At 40.4% G+C, this 21,076-nt stretch overlaps 1 protein-coding gene across 2 annotated transcripts in view; it reads right to left on the reverse strand.

Moving 5' to 3' along the window:
* CHCHD3 (coiled-coil-helix-coiled-coil-helix domain containing 3) overlaps window positions 1–17,275 on the reverse strand; it is a 276,511-nt gene extending 259,236 nt beyond the window's left edge. For both annotated transcript variants that reach the window (XM_039244019.1, XM_039244011.1), the window contains exons 1-2: window positions 17,037–17,275; window positions 5,620–5,707 (exon numbers count right to left, since the gene is read on the reverse strand). In XM_039244019.1, the coding sequence (XP_039099950.1) occupies window positions 5,620–5,707; window positions 17,037–17,117 (169 nt within the window). In that variant the 5' untranslated portion in view covers window positions 17,118–17,275. The remainder of the gene's footprint in view (window positions 1–5,619; window positions 5,708–17,036) is intronic.
* Between the last annotated feature and the right edge of the window lie 3,801 nt (window positions 17,276–21,076).

A 21,076-nucleotide genomic window follows, 5' to 3' on the forward strand; every position in this document is an offset into this window, starting at 1 on the left:
TCATAAATAAGTAAATAAACAGTTTATACATAACTTCCTTTTAGAAGTGTCAGCCAAATTATCTATTACAGCACAAAAATTACAGAGTTGAGACACTGACATCAACAAAGTTTCGTGTCTTACAAGTTGGAAACCTAGATTCTGGAACTCCCTTCCATTCTTGTAACTCAAGTCAAAGGAACAAGCACAACTCGCTTACTGTGAACTCTCCCTACTGTGTTAAGTCTAAATAGGCCTTAAAGAGCTATTTAAGAGGGCCAGATTCTGGGAGAAAACCACATAAAACATATAGATGAATCTATTTCTCTAAATGGCTGTTTACTTTGGGCTGTGCTATTTTCAGCTTAAATTGGTTTCCTGCAGTTTGTTAAGGCTGCCAAATACTCAGTGATCTCAGTGATATACTTAACAGAAATCAGCAAATCTTTCTTATTTTTCACAATGACAAGAAATGTACAGAGAAACCTGCCCAGTGAGGATAACAATAAAAGTGAGTTAATTTGTCTTTTTTCCCCAGATTCATCATTTTTATCTGGTTGCTAGTGGCTTAGAAAACCCACAAATAGCCTCCTAATGTCATTTCCTGCCTGTTTTTTCGTACTGATTTGGGGACAGAGTTCCCTCAACATTACGTAGGGTCAAACATGAGAGGTGTGACCTCATTATAAGCCAAAAAAACTAAAGGATCAGGGTAGAAATGAAGAAAATTACAACAGCCTAAAAAAAAATCAACTGGTGTAAAAGCAAACCAGCATAGTTGGGATAAGACATAACACAGCAAAGAATTTGAGGCAGTGAGGACACAGTTAAGTTCTTTAGAGCACATTCATTTATTAAAGTGGCATTACAATCTGCTGTGTGTCACATATTATATTATTATGCCTGAACAACTTTACATGCAAATACTTATTGCAACGAGTCATTGATCTGGTTTAAGGCTTGGCAAAAAAAAAAAAGTTTCAGTAAAGTCTTTAGAGGAACTCACTTTCTTATAGCATAAATTATATTCTCAAAACAATATATATGACAAAACTTAGCTCCTATGAAACCCTAGGGCTCTCAGTCCACCAAATAACGCTGCCCTATATTCACACAAATGAATAGCCTAGGGCTGGTATGAATGAGACTCCTATGAAGAAGAAGGCATTTTAATGAATATTAAAAACTCAACTCACATTTAATATATAACTTAGTTGACACCAAAAAATGCAGAAAAGGCTGGTGACATTTTTATCAATATGTAGACTTGAAAAATTACTTCATAACACATCTAAATTATAAATCATTAAAACTGGGTATTAACTAAAATCCCCAAATGAGACAAACACAGAGAGAACATAAACTTTGATGCTTTCTACTTTTATAAACATTTCTTATTTTTAAGAAAAATAAATCTTTGTTAATTGGCACAATCATAGTAGAATTCTTAACCTAAGGGCAAGGTCATTTCAAAACAGCATTAGATCTTAGTTCTTTTCTTGAGTTGGGCTGGAACAGATTAGGGAAATATTCTACTCAGAGGGCCACATCCTGTACCACAGAAAAAGCCAGTGTTTATGCGGAGCATGAAGCTATGGGTGTTCCCCAGCTACTCGGAGTCTAAGGAATCAATACCTCAGGTACACCTGCAACACACAGTTCAGGAAGCTGTTCTAAAGACTGAGGTGAAGATAGTTTACCCCAGGGAAATATTCCCAGAAGCGTCCATTTACACACAATCCTGGGGGGGCTGGGATGTGGAAAAAAAAGCAAAAAGATTCAAACACACAGCACCATCAAGCTCGGTAACTTCAGTCACATCATTAAAACAAATTGATGGAGCTCACACTGCCAAGCATGGATGTATTCTAGACTAGGCTATGCAACAGAACTTTCTGCAATGATGGAAATGCCCTAAATCTGCACTGTCCAGTAAGGCAGCCACTAGATGCATGTGGTTACTGAGCACTGAAATGTGACTTGTGCAACTGAGGAGCTAAAATGTCAGTTTTATTTTATTTTCATTAATTTTAATTTAAATCTTCACAACCACATGTGACTAGGGGCTACCACTTAGAGTGTAGTTCTAGCCTGACCACCAAAACACAAGGTGCCATTCAAAGAGTTTTCAGTGCCCAGGCTGGCCATGCACCAGAGTTCATCAGTCATCTCAAACCCAGAAATGGGAAGGGACGGATCCCTCAGCACAGCCACAGTGCATCATGATGTCAAGTCATGCTCTGCAGGTCAGACCATGAGCATGCATAGAAAGTCTCCCTACCTACATCCACCCTCTCCAAGTATCAGTTAAGGAAACCAGCCCAAAAAGGAAAACACTTTCTCTCCTCCAATGAACTACTGATGAGAACCAATGTGGGGAAAAGCTAGAAGATGCGACAACCACTTACAGATAGAAAGTTCTTTCATAAACTCAAGCAGCATATCACTAAAAAGGAGCTCTTTCCCTCCAACTAGTTTCTGTCACATCCTTTCTACAAATGAAGCCAGGTACAATTCAAATTATAATAAAACAGGGTGGTTAATAGTATCTGTTCTGGAATCAAACAGACTTGAATTCAACTGTCACCTCCATGGCCTACCAGCTTTGGGACACTGGGCAAGATGATTAATCATGTCAAGTCTCCATTTCCTTCTATGTAAAATGGGTTAAAAATACGGGGCGCCTATGTGGCTCAGTCGGTTAAGTGTCCGGCTTCAGCTCAGGTCATGATCTCGTGGTTCGTGGGTTCGAGCCCCACATCAGGCTCTGTGCTGACTGCTAGCTCAGAGCCTGGAGCCTGTTTTAGATTCTGTGTCTCCCTCTCTATCTGACCCTCCTGGCTCATGTTGTCAGCTGTCTCTCTCTCTCTCTCTCTCTCTCTCTCTCAGAAATAAGTAAAAAACATTAATTAAAAAACTTTTCTTTAAATGGGTTAAAAATAGTCCCTCCCTCACAGGGTTATAAGGATTAAATGAGATAAGACATAGAAAGGATTTAGCAGAGTACCAAGCACACAAATGACATTTAAGGATTACCTATCACTAATCCATCATTACTTCATTGTCTTCATCATCACCATTATCATCCTCTCTCCCTAACACAGTAGGTAGAAAAGAAATCTACCCAGAACAAATCTTATTGTAGAACAAATTCCAATTTAAAAAATATCCACACCTGGGTGGCTCAGTTAGTTAAGCATCTGGCTTCAGCTCAGGTCATGATCTCGCAGTTTGTGAGTCCGAGCCCCCTATCAGGCTTTGTGCTGTCAGCTCAGAGCCCATTTCGGATCCTCTGTCCCCAACCATCTCTACCCCTCCCCTGCTGATTCTCTCTCTCTCTCTCTAAAAGTAACTTTAAAAAAAAAAAATCCACATATCAAAAGTTATTCTTAAGCCAAAATACCTGATATACTTAATTTTAATATCTTTCTAGGTTTCTCCTATACTATGCTTCTAACTTTCTTATAGTTTTCTTATATACTTAGTTGTTTCTACCCAAAAACCTGACACTTTATGAAAGGAGATGAGTTGTTTTTTTTTTCCTGTGTCCTCTCAAAACACGTAGCTTAATTATTTGCACAACAGTGGACATTCAATAAAATAAATGTCACCTGAATTAAATTTATAGAATTATATTCCAAAATGATCACGAGTAGCTACTTTCAAAATGGATAACGGCATCACCCTAAATTAATTGAACACTTAAGCACTAAGAACTCTCGTAGGAGCTGGGAATTCAGCTGTGAAAAGACAAGGGACCATGTCCCGGGAGCTTTCTGGTGGAGGTGGCAATCAGTGGACACAAGTAAAAGAAGGGTGGTAAGAAACAATAAATGATGAGATGAAAAACAGAAAGGGTCCAGTCATGGTGTGCCTCAGAGGCCAAGGAAAGCAGTTCAATTTATGTTCCGTGTACCATGGAGAGCCACCACTGGGATGTGACCTGGACTGATCAATTTTTTTCAAGATTGCTAAGGCCTCTGTGTGCATGGCAAAGTGTAAAGGGACAAAAGGGGAAGCAGGGAGCCAGTTAAGAGGCTCCCCAGATGCCAAGGTAAGAGTCACTGGTTGTACAGTGCTACAGCAGCGGACACAGGTGTGAAAGGGTCACACGCCCACGTATTGTGGAGATGGATGGGCCAAGCCTGGCTAATGGCCTACTGTAAGGAGGAAGGACAGCACGGGGCCCAGGTTTAGGGCTTGAGGAAGATTAAAGAGGCCTGCTTTGGATATGTTACACTGAAGATCTGTAAGCGGAGACTTCAAGTAGGCAGCTGTCTACTAAGTTTTGTTTCAGGGAGAGAAGTTAGAGCTAATGAAACAATTATGGCAGTCGCAGGCACCTAAACTAGGATTCAATGCTGAGAACAAACTGAGGGCTGACGGGGTGGGGACGAGTGGCAGGGGGCTGATGGGCATGGAGGAAGGCACTTGTTGGGATGAGTACTGGGTGTTATACGTAAACCAACTTGACAATAAGCTATCTGAGGAAGAAATAAATAAATAAATAAATAAATAAATAAATAATGATTCAAAACCCATAGAATTAGGGGAGATTACTTAGTGGAAATCATGAAAGACAACTAGGCTGAAGAAGGAGGGAGGAAAACCACGAGTGTGGTCCAGAAGCCAAGGAGACAAGTGGTCACTTTGTAACAATAATGAACTGTGAATCCCTCTTAATGCACCCACTAAACAAGAAGGCTCATTAACAGCAAGAACTATTACTTATTCATTATTTCTTACTCAACTATTTCTTATTCATCTCTTGGCCTCTGCTTTAAACATATCAGAAGCTCAATTCATGGTTACAACTAATGATTGGTAAGAAGGTCACAACTGTCCGCAAGTGAATGGCATTTGGGCATCATGTCATCCTTCTCAATGTACTTCAGTCTGGAGGAAGATCTGCCACATGATACCCTTTCTAGTAAACTACTTAGTCCAAGATTAACCATCTCAATTATTTTCTCATTGCCATTTCCTCAATAAATGGGTGTCCATCCATCACACTGGGTGCCACAAGAACAGTACCACATACACAGCAGGGGTTCAATAAACTACCTGTTGGATGAAGAAATGGATAGGATAGGGGAGCACAAGGAAAAGGGAAAGAGTCTCTTATTCCACAGACCCACAAAATGAGGCTTAATAATCATCTGTAGATTTCATTTAATATCTTATTTTCATCAGTAATTAAGACTAAGAAGAAATAAACTGTTTATAAACTTAGAAGACTATTGGATAATGAAAGCATTGGGGTAGTTCACAATTTGGAAACAGTAAGTTCAATATTTTATTATAAATATTTACTCCTAAATCTCTAATATTCCTATAAGTAATCCATTTTATACAGATATTATGAAGTAACCTGCCAAAACTACACAGAGGCTTCAGAAAGCCTGACTGAGGAAAAAAAAAAAAAACTTCCCAAATCTGTTTTGCAAGTAGATTCATTCTCCTTTTAGTACAAAATGTTTTAAAGGAAACTCTGGTACTGATTTCTAACATTCCAAATAAAAAGCCAAACATCCAAATAACAACAGACACAAAGGAGGGTAGAAGAACTTGACTATCAAGTAAACTTTTATTGTTTACAATTTTTCTACTAAAAATTCTAAAATTAAAATTCTGAAATACCTGAGGCACCATAAGCACCAGAATACCGCTGAGACTTCGAACCAGATGGGGAGGTTTCCTTCATACGATCAATCACATTTTCTGAAAGCTGAAAAGGCAACATCAAAATAAAATCAATTATATAAAAAAAGGAAAGAAAACAGTACAATAGAATCCAAGTAAGTTAGTCATCCATATCAATATGTATAACAAATGGCCTAAAGAAAGCTAACAGCTATAAAACTAAAAGCAAGAAAGAACAGTTTTAAAATCTCAAGATGCACCCTACGGCACTGCTTCTTTATTTCTTCTAGTGCACTGCTAATAGCTCATTATAAATAAATCCTCTCTTCATTTTATACAGTGCACTGAATTGTAATCTCTGAGAAAACATAAGCCAAGAAGACTCCTTCGACTTTCCTCCCCTAATCCTACAAATTAATTTATGCAAGCAACAGGTCTTAGCTCCTTCCTTCCCTCCATGCCACAGGAAATGGTGTCCCTCCATCCTTCCCGTTCAAACTAATCACAAACAAATGCTCTTTCAACAAATTCTATTATGTACCAACTCTGTGCCAGGAACTAGGCGAGACGTGGGGTATTCAATAGTCATCAAGTTGCATAAAGTGGGGTAGAGGAAACCATCATCAGGCATTTAAATATAACAGGAAGGGCATCACCTATGTCAGCTGACCTACAACGGAAATAAAAAGAAAGCATAATGGACAGGACATCCAGCCAGGCTTTGGACGTGAAGCTGGGACTAGGAAAGAGAAGCAGGTGTTAGGAAGGGAAGAAGCAGGGTAAGAGTACTCCAAGAGGAGGGAAGCAGGTAGCGGTATAGATGAGAAACAGGGCTTGCCACCATCAGACATTAAGCGCAGATAACAAGTAGGCAGATGGCAATAAGGCAGAGACTGAGGAACACTCAGGCCTGGAGGTCTGAGAGTCATCAGCCCCTGAATTACTATTATACCATTCTTTTTATTTTCTTTATTGCACTTAGCACTATCTGATGCATTCCTGTTTGTCTGTCTTTTACACTAGAAAGGAAGTTCTATGAAAGCTAGCATTTAGACGCCCTATTACATCCCCAGAGCCTCAATAAGCCTTGTAAATTGAATGAATGACTAAAGAAATGATTGGAACAATATGTGAATGAATGAAGAATGGCTGAAGCAGGAAGCTGGGGAGAGGGCACAGTGAGAGAAGCTAGAGAGAGAAATAAGGTTTTAAATTCTGAAGAGTCCTAGTAAACTCACCAAGTGAAACAGTTTGAACTTGATCCTGAGGGCAACTGGGCACAATCGAAGTATTTTAAGCAGAGTGATGACAAGATCAGACTTACATTTCAGAAGGATCACTCTAGCCACTGTGTAGAGAACAGATTGGAGGGGGACATGAACAGAAGCAGGAGGTCCCCTGAAGGAAGCTAAAGGACCAATTAAGAAGCTATTAAGCATATGTCCGCACAAAGATTTGTGCAGGGATGTTCACAGCAGCATCAGACATAATATAGCAAGAGTGGAACCACCCAAATGTCCATCTGCAGGCGAATGGATAAACAAAACATTATGTATCCATACAATGGAATTCAATTCAGCAGTAAAAAGAAGTGAAGTTCTGACACATGCTACAATATGGACAGATCTAAACAACAGTTAAGGGAGAAACCCAAATACAAAAGGCCACACATTATATACTTTCATTTATATGAAGTGCCCAGAAAAAGGCAACTTTGCATAGATAGAAAGTAGAGAAGTAGATGCTTACAGCTGGAGTAAGGATGGGGATTAACTATAAATGAACATGACAGATCTTACTGGGGTGATGAAAATGTTTTAAAACTGCATTCTGGGGGCACCTGGGTGGCTCAGTCAGTTAAGCGCCGACTTCGGCTCAGGTCATGATCTCACAGTTCGTGGGTTTGAGCCCCGCATCAGGCTCTATGCTGACAGCCAGCTCAGAGCCTGGAGCCAGTTTCCAATTCTGTGTGTGTCTCTCTCTCTCTCTGACCCTCCTCTGCTCACGCTCTCTCTCTCTCAGAAATAAACAAAACATTAAAAATAATTTTAAACTGCATTGTGCTGGGGCACCTGGGTGGTTCAGTCGGTTGTTAAGTGCCCAACTTCAGCTCAGATCATGATTTCATGGTTTGCGAGATCAAGCCCCACATCAGGCTCTGCACTATCAGTGCAGAGCCTGTTGGGTATTCTCTCTATCCCTCTCTCTCTGCTCCTGCCCCAGGCTCGCTTGCTTACTAGTTCTCTCTCTCTCAAAATAAATAAACTTAAAAATATATATATAATTTTAAAAAACTGGATTGTGCTGATAGTTGCACAACTTGGCAAATTTACTAAAAAGTGTTGTACACAAAAAACATGAATTTTATAATACGTGAAATACACAATAAAGTTGTTTTAAAAAGCTATTATGGTCATCCAAAGGGAACACATTCAAAAGACATTTAGGATTCAAAATAGCTAACATTCACTGAGTGCCTATTATGTGCCAGGCATTACACTAAAAATGCTTCACTCATTTAATCCTCAACAATCATATGAGATAGATACTTCACCCTATAGGTGAAAATCTGAAGCACAGCCAGACTAAATAACTTGCTCTGGACTTTGCATTTTATCAGTAATGGAGCCAGGATTCAAACCCAGGAAGTCAGAGTTTCAAGGTCCCACTCAGGTATGCGGCTTTACGGCCAGACCTGGTGTCTGACGAGCCATGCAAGTGAAGCAGAAGTCATCAGCACATCCAGGTTTCTGAGTCGTGTAACGGGGTGATCCCCCTCCTCTATCCGCTAAGACCTCCTTCCAACTTCCACGTCCTTCACTCCCCACCATCTAGTTTATAATCCAATACAGTGGTGTTCTTCTAAAAGTCACCAATGACCAAACAGTCTTTCATATTTATATTTATACAACAACTAACTTACATGGCTTCCCTTTAGCATCTAACACCTGCGGTCACTCTCCTCTTCTGGAAATGTCTCCATTGACCTTTCTGACCTCCCACCATCCAGACAGCCCTAGGGCTCTGGCCACATCTTATGTTTTGCAGACTTCTCCTTCCCGCCTACCCTTACATGCCAGAGGTCCCCATAACCTCCCTCGCCTTTATCCACTTCTCTCAATGATCTTGCTGGCAATCTCATCCACTCCCTTGACTTGTAACTGCATTGATAAATTAATGAATTCTAAATCCTTCATGTCCCAAACACTAGACCTATGCACGGAACTGCCTAACGGACACCTCCTTTTGGACAGACCACAAGCCCCTCAAACCCAACATGTCCTAAACTGAATTCACATTTGCCAAAATCTCTGTCTTCTTGCTTTCCTAATCTCATTAATGACACCACCTCCATCCAACTTTCTAAATCAGAACAGAGGACTTCCCCTGACTCTTCGTCCTCCCTCATCCTCTGAGCCATGAAATTTCAACCCCTAAATTCCCAGTAAATGCAACATTTCCTCTCCCATCCCAATCCCCCTGCCCTAATTCATGGCACCATCAATAATCTTCCTAAAATGCAAATCGGATTAGGGTAACTCCCTGCTTCAACCCTTTATACCTTCTGTTGACAGAGAAGTCCAAATTCTTCTGCACAGCATCCAAGACTTCCTCATCATTGGGTCATAGCCTAACTCTCAAGCTCAATTTCCACAGCCTTTCCGGTAATACTTCATACCTTGTCTCCCCCCAATACTGGCTACTTATTTGAGGCTCTCTCTTTGCCTTTACACATGGCTCTATTGCCTTCTCCCCTGGCCCTGGAGGAGGGAATCACCTTTCAAAATCCAGTTCAAACATCCTAAAGCCTTCTCTGACCAAATCAGTTCCCCACTCAATTCCAACTCTGCTTACCCAAGGCTACCTTTATTTGCACCCTACTATACCTTGCACAAATCTCCAAGACAAAACAAGTATTTTTCCTTTCCACAAAACTGTGTGCCCCTGTATACTACTGAATCATTCACCAAATGTTTCCTAGGCCAGCATTAATTTAAGGCCCTTGCAATACATCACTCAACAAAACAGTTTGTACTTGAGTAGTTACTAAACATCTCAGGACCCAAACCAGAATGCAGGAGAGACAGTTAAAGGCAAGACTACAGCTCAAAAGGTGGGGTCTTTGGAGAAAAATCCCAAGGCTCTTAGAAGAGAAATCGAAGTTAGAAAGGACAATGTCAAGGGACTTTCTATTTGAAGATGTCAGGGCCACTTGCATCTTTTCTAACAACTGACAGCCACTGACATTGCTGCTGAAACTCATTGGCAAAGCTGAGATACATCTCAGGAAAAAACCCTTTAAGATTGACTGACTACAATCCTCTCAATTTACAGGTAAGAAAAAAAGCCCTGAGTTAACATCCAGTTTCTGGTAGCATCAGGATAAGCAGTAACCCCACCCCCCACCCCCCCCACCCCCGGTCTCCAGGCCAGTGCTTTCTCTATTAAACAATACACCCCTACAATCCTATGTGGTAAAATAAATTCACTTCCTCTTAAGGAGATAAAATGAGCCTTACTAAGTTTTAGAACCTTAAAACTATTTTAATTGATACATAATGTATATAAAGCTCATTAAATATGTAATACAATATACCACATATTATATATATTTATAGGCTATTTTAATTGAGTATGCCATAGTACACTACATATATTATATATTACATATCATATACTATTATAAACTACTATACATCATATATGGTATATGTTCCATATTTAATATAATTTGTGTCTGAAGCCAATGTATCTAAGGTTAATTTGACATAAATTATATGTACATATAATTTTGTATGTTAATCTATATTTCTATGATTCTGGCCAAAGTCAAAGAACTACAACTACACTAGATACATATGCTACGCAATCAGAAAGTGAATGTGTTTGCTAAAAATCAAATATTAGCTATAAGCCTTCACCTGTATTGGAGATAGGCTACCCTTTCTTCTAAACACCATTTCATCCACTTCTCATCAAAATTCATACATTACCACTACCTATTGCTACTTTCAAAATGAATACTACAGAAAGTCCTTCCCAGTGACTACAGCAGCTTCAAAAGTATTATCCCTTTAGAGTAAAACCAAAGGCTGACCCAAACAGAGGAAAAAGCACTGGGCCCCTCCTGGCTGTACAATCTTAAGGAAGTCATCTCCACGGGCCTCATTTTCCTCATCTGAAACTGAAGAACACCTGCGCCCAGAGTTTTAGGGAGGGTTCCCTACACACATACTTGGTGAAACCTGACCGGCAGTAAAGCTCCAGCCACGGGGACTCAGACTGATCCTGTCCTGCTGTTCTTTCACCAGGTCCCCAGAGCTTGTGCTCAGCTCCTCGGCTACTCGGTGCATGAAGACAGGGCTACAGCTATTGCCAGCAGCAGCTGCCTAAGTCGTGGTACGATGATACAAAGTTCTCATTTATCCCCATCTATGCATGCTCTTTGGGTAAAGTGTAGTGTCTCCTGCAGCCTAATCACTAGGTCTTATTTATTTTTGTTGCTTATCTGATGCTTCAAAACTTGCTACTTAATGTCAAATTCTAGTATCAATTCAAAACATTTCCCAATGTGGTCTTTGACTGTATTTCAGCAAATCTATAAGCATGTCATCCAAAGCAGCACAAGTCATCTTGTGAGTTGATAAACATGTTGTAAAGTTGTGTTGGGCATCAACCGTCATCTTTCGTTCTTACAGTCTTCGTCAGTGGATATCAGGCCCTTCCAGAGGCACATCCATGGCAGGCAGCCTACGGTTGCAGCTGTGCTTACTCCAAGCATGACTCACCTACCCCCAGGACGTTCTCAGGTATGTTGATGTAAGGCAATTGCCATGCTATGTTATCCTCTGTATTTCCAGTCAATACCAATTGAGCTGACCTTCCAGTTGCAGAAGTGAGTTCAGATCTGCACGCTCCCCTGATCTCCTGTGAACAGGGGTACTCATGAAGCAGCTGACAGGTCAGGGTTACATCCACAATCTGTAGCTTTAGAACAACTCTTCTTAGTGTTGTGAACTTACCCAAAAAGGGATCAGAGGTAGAACATAAGCTTCTGCAAGAGCTGGATAAGCAGCCCTCTGTGAGGGAAGTAGCTTCTTTAGGAAACATCTTCCCTTAAACAAGGTACTTCTTTTAGAAAAGCTTTTGTCCTATTTAAACATCTATAGCTACTTTACCTGCTTTCGAAACCTCTCTATACTCCCCAACAAGGCAAATACATATGCAGTCTACAAAAAGTATTTGCAGCAAAGAATGGCAAATCTCTCTCCTCTCAATCTCAACCTCTCTCTCTCTCTCTCTCTCTCTCTCTCTCTCTCTCTCACACACACACACACACACAGGAATCATGCCCAGAGGTCCCTGGACTCAGGGGTCTAGGGATTAATTCCTCACCTGTATACAACTGTCTGCTTGCTGTATTGTTCTGAGCAGAATCTATACCTCACAGATTTATAATAATCTATGAACTAAAAGAACCACTGTTCTAACATGACAGATAACTAAGAGGGCCCACCAACATCACAGAATTCCATCCACGGACTTCGATTATCTGCCCTATTCTCTACTTGCCACTAAAGACAAGTCTAAGTAAATGGGACTTACCAAGTTCTGTACCACTCACCACACAAACATGTGCTCCAGAGAGGAGGAAAAGACAGGTGTCATGTTCTACAGTGTTCCCACCCAAATCTGCCCACCTACCTTGGCCGCTCTTATCTAAAATGAGCACAGATGGGGCACCTGGGTGGCTCAGACAGTTAAGCGTCCAACTTCAGCTCGGGTCACAATCTCACGGCTCATGATTTCGAGCCTCATGTCAGGCTTTGTGCTGACAGCTCAGAGCCTGGAGCCTGCTTCAGATTCTGTGTCTCCCTTTCTCTCTGCCCCTCCCCTGCTCATGATCCGTCTCTCTCTCTCTCTCTCTCTCTCAAATAAACATTAAAAAGTAATAAAATAAAATAAAATCAGCACAAATATACCACTCACCAATCTAGAATGCAGTATTCTCAGAAGAGGAGCCTACGTGAGATGGACAAAGATAAAGTATTTCCACTTCCAAGGAACAGAGTAAAAGGAGGAGGGGAACACCAAGAGGTAAAGTTTGCAACCACATGAGACAGAAACAAGTCACACTCTCACCTCCATAATAGTTTTTCTCATCTCTTCCAGATGCACCTTATCAAACAAATTAAAGGAGTCAGACCCATTTTTCTCGCTTGGTCTTCCTTCCATGTATGTCATTTTCTGTGAGTACTGGTTTGCTTTTTAACTACCATTTTAAGGCACGGGCTCCAAGAACTGCCATTATTATTTAGAAGATATTACTCCTAACTACTTAAGGGCATGGCAGGGGAGGAAGAGATATACAGATATATATATAGTTATTTTTAGCTTATGTTTGTAATTTGCCACAAACATTTCTTTGCATTTGTCATTAATGGAAATGAATTTCTACTACCTGTATAAAATCTTAGAAAGCTTTAAAAAGAAGAGTCCTAGAAAGTTTAACATGGTACTCTGCCCAAGCGAGTCATAGATTCTAAACTGCAAAGGTACCAGTCTTCCACCAGTTAACTGAATTACCTGGACAACATCCCTCCACACTCCCCATGGCTGGCTGGACTTTGTTGCCTCTGCTAATATACACTCTCCAGAATCCTCAACAAGATCTCACATTAAATAATCTTTTCCTTTAGAGGCTCCCAACTGCCAATGCTTCCCCAAAGCATTAGTTGTGTTCCATGTGAGTATCCACACTACCCCATGTATGGCTCCCATGAATTTCAGCTTGCAACTTCAAGGCCAGTTGCAGAGACTCATTTATGCCTGGAAAGCACGATAAATATTACTTTGAAAATGATACTCATTGAAGTTGACATTTGCTCTGGAAGAGTTCACTGACAGCTTTGATATTTCAGATAAACCAGTGGAAGACTGAGTGGTAAGCATGTCTTCCAAGCAAGCACAGCAGGTGCTCAGAAAAATCCTATTAAGCACATTTAATATGAGTAATGAAAATGCTTGGTCTTTCTAGCCCTAGAAATTATTTTAGACTTGGAGAGGAAGGCAAGGCAAGAGGTGGCCTTTCATTCAACCATGAGTTGTTTCAGATTAGAAGCTGAAATAAGGTGTAAGAATATGGGTGATTTTATGCAAGTGGGGGAAAGCTATCAATTGCTAAGGATAAAGGTATTATATACGAGACCCTATAAATACCATAAAAATAACACGTCATAAAGGTGAGACCAAACTTTAAACTTAAAATTGTAAGTACGTCCTTTAATTGCTAGCCGTTGACCTCAGCAAGAAAAATCTAGACAAACATTATCAATAAACACAGCCTAGTTACCAAAAGCCTGATATCGCCTGCTAAATGCTACTCTTCCTATATTAAGATAAATGAAGATGAAATTACTATCCTTATCAGTGGAATGCAGAATTGGTTTTCCAGCAGTGGCTGAGGCCATGAATCGCTCCTACGCTCTCATTTCTTATGAGTGAGGACATAAATATTAAACAATTGGGCAAATTTGGGATGTTTTCTTCAGCCAACTTGAACAACCCTATCTGTAGTTCAACACTGAAGTGTGGACTTCATCAGCAACACGTTTTAATCCACTGAGCTAAAAAACAGTGACTCACTTATGATACTGAGATTGCTGCTTGCCCTTCCCGGTGCCTCAGAGGGAAACAAGATGACTGTTTCGAGCAAAGAAAAACATAAATATCAGCTGAAAAGATATACAAAATGCCTAAAGAAAAAAATCACACAGGCGATCAGCTGCAGAACTCAGGACTCCTATTTCCCAGCCCACATCTTTATTTTTTTTTCCATCCACATCTTTAGGTATGCCATGAAAACACAATATGCTCTAATTTTTATTTAAATTCAATAGGAGTTTACATATTCATTCCCTTGAACAGCTCTAATAATAGCTACTACTCACATAATAAACACTGTCAAAATACTAAATGCCTGGATACATTATGTCAACTTTCTCACCAATAGTGCTTGATACATAACTGTTACAAGCAGGCTATCTAGGATCCAGACATACTGAACAAGGAAACACAATCAAAAGTGACTTGTCCAGGGACACAGAGCCTAGTAACAGGCAGAGCTAAGACTAAACCCAGGTCTGCCTGGTTCCAAAGCAAGTGTTCTCTCCACTATACTACAGAGCACCTCCAAAGAATCTTCAAATATTAGTTGTTATGAAACCTTATGAAAATGGCTGCTTTTAGATAAAAATATATCTACAAGGTGCCATATATTTTAAATACCTTACCTCATCTTCTTACCAAATACAAAAATGTGACTTGTCCAAAGCCACAGACTAATAAATCCTAATCTGAGACTTAAAACTGTGGTCTGTTTAACTCCAGCTGATGTTCTTTTGACCATGACCTCGAAGAACTCAGAATGAACCCCCAAGTACTCAACAATTCAAGAGCGTGCCATTTTTAGAGGAAAATGCGACAGGCTGAGTATGGCTACAAGAAATTCGTACTGCCAAGAGTCTCACAGAATTTCAAAACTTGAAAAGCTCAGAGATCTTAGAGACGTATTCAAGCCCCATCATTTTGCAGATGAGAAAACCGAAGCTCAAAACGATGCAAAATGTCCTTGAAAAAGAAGGATTTGAAGCAACTGGGAGAACACTGCAAGTGCATTCCAGGTGAAGGGTGTATCCTGAAGAATAGTAAAGCGTAGAGGTCAAAAGGAGCATGCTGTGTGCTTGGATTATTATAAATAAAATGTACTCTGTGAGAAAGGAAACAAAAGGAATACAGCTGTCAAGTTGAGTGGTCAAAAGGCACAGCTTCTTTTATTTAAAAAGTTTAGAAAAAGTTTTTTAAACAAACTCTCCATTTTAGTCTATCATATACCCCTCTCATCATACTTACCCTATTTAACCTTACCTAATATTTGATAGGAACCTCAGTGCCATGGCCAAATTTTCTTGTAATTTTGTTTGCTCTCATCAATGTGCCTGTACTAGAGCATGAGAACATGGATTTACACATTCTTCTGGCCAATGTTTTCTCCCCCGAAATTTATTTTGCTTTCCCTTATTTTTTTCCACCCTCTGGTACGGAACACTCAAAGCCTCAAGCAAGATTAAACAAATCTCTGCATAAAACTCAGAGTTTGTAGTAGTTTTTATTTTACTCCAAAGAGTACCAACGAAACCACAACAACGCAAGGCAGCCTCAGACATTCTATTACAAACTGTGGTACTATCATTAATTAATATGATATAAAGAAACGGTGGTCACAGACCAAAAACTGAGTTCAACAGTCTTGAGTTTCTATAAAGAAAACTTTAATTAATAAGTTCTTCTCAAGGTAACAGTTTCACAGTAAAAAGTTTGTAAATATTTTAAATATTTAAGAAATTTTATTCTCTGATAACAGATGGTAAAAATAATGTATACATTTCATTGACTTATGCTGGTGGTGTAATAACAGAGGAAGAAAAATAAAAGATATAACATTCAGAAGTGAAACCGCTTCTGGCATACTTTCCAAAAAAAGAGAGAGTGAATCTCCAAATTCAGGTGCAGTAGAGAGTGTGTTAATGAAGTTAGTGCTGGTGTACTGACACCCTAGAGAAAAATCAAGTTGTCAGTTAATGTGTCAAGCACATGCGAGAACATTAAAAATTCCTCTGCGACGTCTGGTAGAGAACTGATTGTATTACTCCCAGCGGTCTGAAAAACTGCAAGCCTGTCTCAGGCCTTGTCAGGTTGGCAGACACTTGTCCTGAAGCCACTGGGTCCAGCCCAAAACTTAGGCGGCTGGCCACAGAGGAGGGAAAGAGAGTATCAAGTGAAAGCGAAGAAGGGAGAAGTCACCCCAGGCAGGTCAAGAGTCTGTGGGATGTGTGAGCTTGCGGCGACGGGCTCAGAGGGAGAGCACCAAACGACCGAGAGCAGGTAAAGGTCTCCTCAAAGACAATTCACCTTGAGAAAGGTAACGGAGGTAGTGCAAAACCAGAGTTGGGGTCCTGAACCGGGGGGGGGGGGGGGGGGGGGGGGGGGGGGGGGGGGGGGGGTGGCGAGTAAGACAAGCCCCATTTCGCAGAAGCGAAGACAGGGGTTGCAAATAAAGTCCCACTACTCGTGAGCAATAGTCAAACCCAGGCTGTGAGCCCCGGGAGGGTCTAATACAACGTGGCATCTCCCCCCCCCCAACTCCCTCCAGCACTTAGCACACAACCAGGAAATATCTCTGAATGAATGTCCCAAGTCTTGAAACTTCAAGCTTCTTTGCAGAGAACTCGGCTTCGGGCCGGACAACACTGGGGGCCGGGACGGGGGAAATCAGGCTGAGCAAGTCCCGGGAAGGTCGGAGGTTTGGGGTCCGAGTCCGGGTGCTGGCCCTCTGCCCACCCACTGTCACTCACCCGGATGCCCTTCACCACGGTGATGTTCTCATTCTCGTCCGCCTCGAAGGTGACCCGGCGGGTGCTGGAGGTCCCGCCCATGGCTACTGCTTCTGCCCCCACAGAGACCTAGAGCGGACGCACGAGCACTTCAGGGCCCACGCGCACACACGCGCGTGGACACGCCCGGACACCTTCCTTGCACGGCAGGAGCAAGGCCACGACCCCAAGAAGCAAGGAGAAGGCCCCGGTCCCGAACTCCCGCCTCCTCCGGTCACGCTCCACAACAAAAAGGCCTCCGGTTGGTCGGAGATACAAACGTCCCGCCTCTACTCGGGAGAGGCTCTCGGATTGGTTGGACCAGACCCGGATGCTATGGCAACAAGTTCTGTTTGACAAGGTTTCCGGTGCCCCTGGGTGGAACTGGGAATTGTAGTCTCCATCTGGTGCGATGGTTGCTGGGACATTCCCGCCTCAGACCTGGGCGCTAGGGGAGCATGGCATTCTGGGAGATGTGGTCTTGACTGCCCAAAAGGCTTCTAGCCTGGCAACTTTCGAGGAAGTTCATTTACCTAACAAAGTATTACCTTGAAAATACTATTCTAGAAACTTAGGTAGGTTAGTTAAAAGGTACAAACAGTATCTCTCCTAAAGGAACTCACAGTTTAATTAAGGAGATGCACTCTGCAAATGAAACCATTCCTAGATTCCTGACTCTAAAATCTCAAGGAAAATTTAACATTTATTTTAGTCTTAACCATAGAAAAGTAAAAATGAAAATAAAAAACTTGGCCTACGGCCCTACCTCATGGGATATATACTATATACTGCTTTGTTTACTTTTGTAAAATTAAATATGGTTTTCAAGTCTGCATGTGTGAAAACAAAGAGCATAAATTTATTGCACCAAGCATGCAGATCATTCACTTTCTTGTGTCTCCTTCTACTTCAGTTATATAAGCTAGTTAGACCATAATACAATGAGACGAAGAAAAGTTAAGTGATTGCTAAAAGTGACATGAATTCGTGGAAGAATTAAAACCACCTCAGAGGAAATCGAGATCATCTATTTTGAAAAGTTTCTAATTCAGACTTTCACCTCTATAAGACCAGTAAATAGTTTTTAAGTAATGTACAACATATTTAAAATTATTTTTTGTGTGGTGTCTACATGACTCAGTCTGCTGAGCGTGGGACTCTTGATTTTGACTCAGGTCACCATCTTCTGGTTCATGGGACTGAGCCCGCAATGGACTTGCACTGGACATGGAACCTGCTTAAGATTCTCCCTCCTCTTCTCTCTGACCCTCCCTCCCTTAAAAGTTATTATTTGCTACTCTGTGACATGTAAGTTTAGTTATATTACCTTAGTCTTATGGAGGTCAATTTGGAAATAAGGCTAATGACAGGGATCCTCAGATTCCTTTCAACATTAAAAACAACCAACCAGCATGGCGTCCTCTTATTACGTAGGCATTCAAAAATCCGCAGTAACTCTTTTTAAGTTTTAGTCATCTCTACACCAAATGTGGGGTTCAAACTCACAACCCCAAAATCAAGAGTTGCATGCTTCCCTTACTGAACCGGCCAGGCACCCCTTAAACTGCAATAACATTTTCAAGTTTCAATTACATGCTGATTTATTACTGTAGGAATCTTTAGAGCCGAGACTATGTCTTTTTCATCTCTGTATCCCTAGTCAGTAGCAGAGTAGTGAATTTATCCTATGTCATCATTTTTAAAATTTTCAATATATATATTTCCAAATTATATTATGCTACTCTGCAGTTTTGAGACTCCATGTTACTTTGTACTTTTCCTCAAGTTGTATGATATGTTTTAACCTTCCTTTTACAGTGAGCTAAAAATACCAGAGATTATGTTTTCCCTTTCATTGGCAAGTTCCTTCCACACTCTCCTCAGTTGTTACCCCAATATATAGTACCTACTGGAGGTTCTACATAAAGCAGATGTTCAATAAATTCTTATCCAAATTAATAATTACAGAAGTTTAAGGAAAGAATAGAGATTTGAAGGACCACTAGTTATCTTGGAACTATGTCCTTAGACTACTGAACGAATTCTTTCAATGAAATAAAGATGCAGAGGCCTAAGTATGAGACATAATGTATTGCCATCCCTTTTTATGATATAGAAACATGTAACTGATCTTATTAGTCAATCTAAAAATACTTTGGAATTCACAATCCATTCCAACCAACATTTTTTTAAAAACTTGAATTTAAAAAAAGATATGTCTTATTCTCGGAAAAATGCCTACTATAATAATATTGGTCTCTCTGTGTCAATTTCAAGGCCAAACCATGCCTACAGTCCCTTCTAAAGATAATTTCCTGAGCTACCCAAAACCTGTGATCTCCCTTTCTCTCTGGCCACAGTTTATTAGTGATCATGTAACCCAAAGGTGCCATTTAATTGCCCAGAGACCTATGAGCTAAAATGCAAAGCTTTAGCCAAACAAAAATAACAGCTAACACTTTAGCCACTCAGACTCTATTTAGTCTTTTTCCCTTTCCTCTATCTCTCGGTTGCTTTCTCAAATTTAAACTTGAAATTTCAGAGCATACAAAAAGATAGGAAAGAGAAAAGCTCTGATTCTGAGTCAGAACTCGGAGGTATCACAGTAAGCTAAAGATAGGGGAGCAGAAACTGTAAGAACAATACAAGGTATCCAGATTGGAAAAGAAGTAAAACTATCTCTATTCACAGATGACATGATCTTATAAGTACAAAATTCACAAGAAATCCACTAAAAAAAAAGTATTAGAACTAATTTTAAAAATTCAGCAAGATTGCATGATACGAGATCAACATACAAAAATCATTTATATTTCTATACGCTAGCAATCAACAAGCCAGGAATGAAATTAAGAAAACAATTTCATTTGTAACAGCAGCAAAAACAATTCAAATGCCCGTAGACTGATGAGTGGGTAAACAAAATGTGGTATATCCAGAAAATGGAATATTATTCAACAATAAAAAGTAATAAAGTGCTGATCTATGCAATAATTTGGATGAACCCCAAGAACATTATGCCAACAGAAAGAATTCAGACATTAAAGTCAACTTCTTATATGACTCCATTTGAATGTAATGTCCAGAATAGGCAAACTCATAGTGGGGAAAATAGTAGATTAGGCTTGCCATGGGCTAGGAGGGGGTAAGATGGAGAGTGACTTCTAGTTGGAACAAACTTTCTTTGGCGGAGGACAGGGGCAGTGATAAAAATGTTCTAAAATTAGATTATGGTGATGTTTGCAGAACTCTTAAATATACTCTCATGGACTTGTATACTCCAAATGGATGAACTATACAATATGTAAGCTCCAAACCAATAATTTATAGCTATCAAATATGACAGAAATTTATTTATCATTCACTAAAGTCTAAAATAGGCTTTTTAGGGGAGCCTGGGTGGCTTAGTCGGTTAAGTGTCCGACTTTCGTTTAGGTCATGATCTCGCAGTTCGTGGGTTCGAGCCCCGCGTCGGGCTCTGAGCTGACTGCCAGCTCAGAGCCTGGAGCCTGTTTCAGTCTGTGACTCCCTCTCTCTCTGACCCTCCCCTGCTCACGCTGTCTCTCTCTCTCTCTCTCCTAGAAATAAATAAAACATTAAAAAAAATAAATAAATAAAATAAAATAAAATATGCTTTTTAAAGAAAAAGGGAAGAAAACAAAAGAAACTCTGAGAAGCTTCAAAGTACTGAAAAAGAAGCCAATCAGAAGAGATACTAAATTAATTAGACCTTCCAGGAATTGTTGAGTCCTACACATAGCATGGGGGTACTGGGGGTAGAGACCCACAACTCCAGAAGCTTCCAAAGTTCCCTAGGATTCAGAAAGGTCTCCAAACTGCAGTTTTTTACAAGGACTGGACCCTTCAAGGCTCCTAGTCTTATGCTTCCTAGGCTCTGAGGTACACGCGCCCTTACCAAAGAATCTTTGCAATCCTAGGAGGCCTACCTAAATATTTACAACAATAATAATACAATGTAGTATTGTCTTCAATCTTCGCAAGGAGACCAGCACTCTAAGTAA

The sequence above is a fragment of the Hyaena hyaena genome, unplaced genomic scaffold, assembly GCF_003009895.1.
Source record: "Hyaena hyaena isolate Hyena2069 unplaced genomic scaffold, ASM300989v1 scaffold_8, whole genome shotgun sequence".
Lineage (NCBI taxonomy): Eukaryota > Metazoa > Chordata > Mammalia > Carnivora > Hyaenidae > Hyaena > Hyaena hyaena.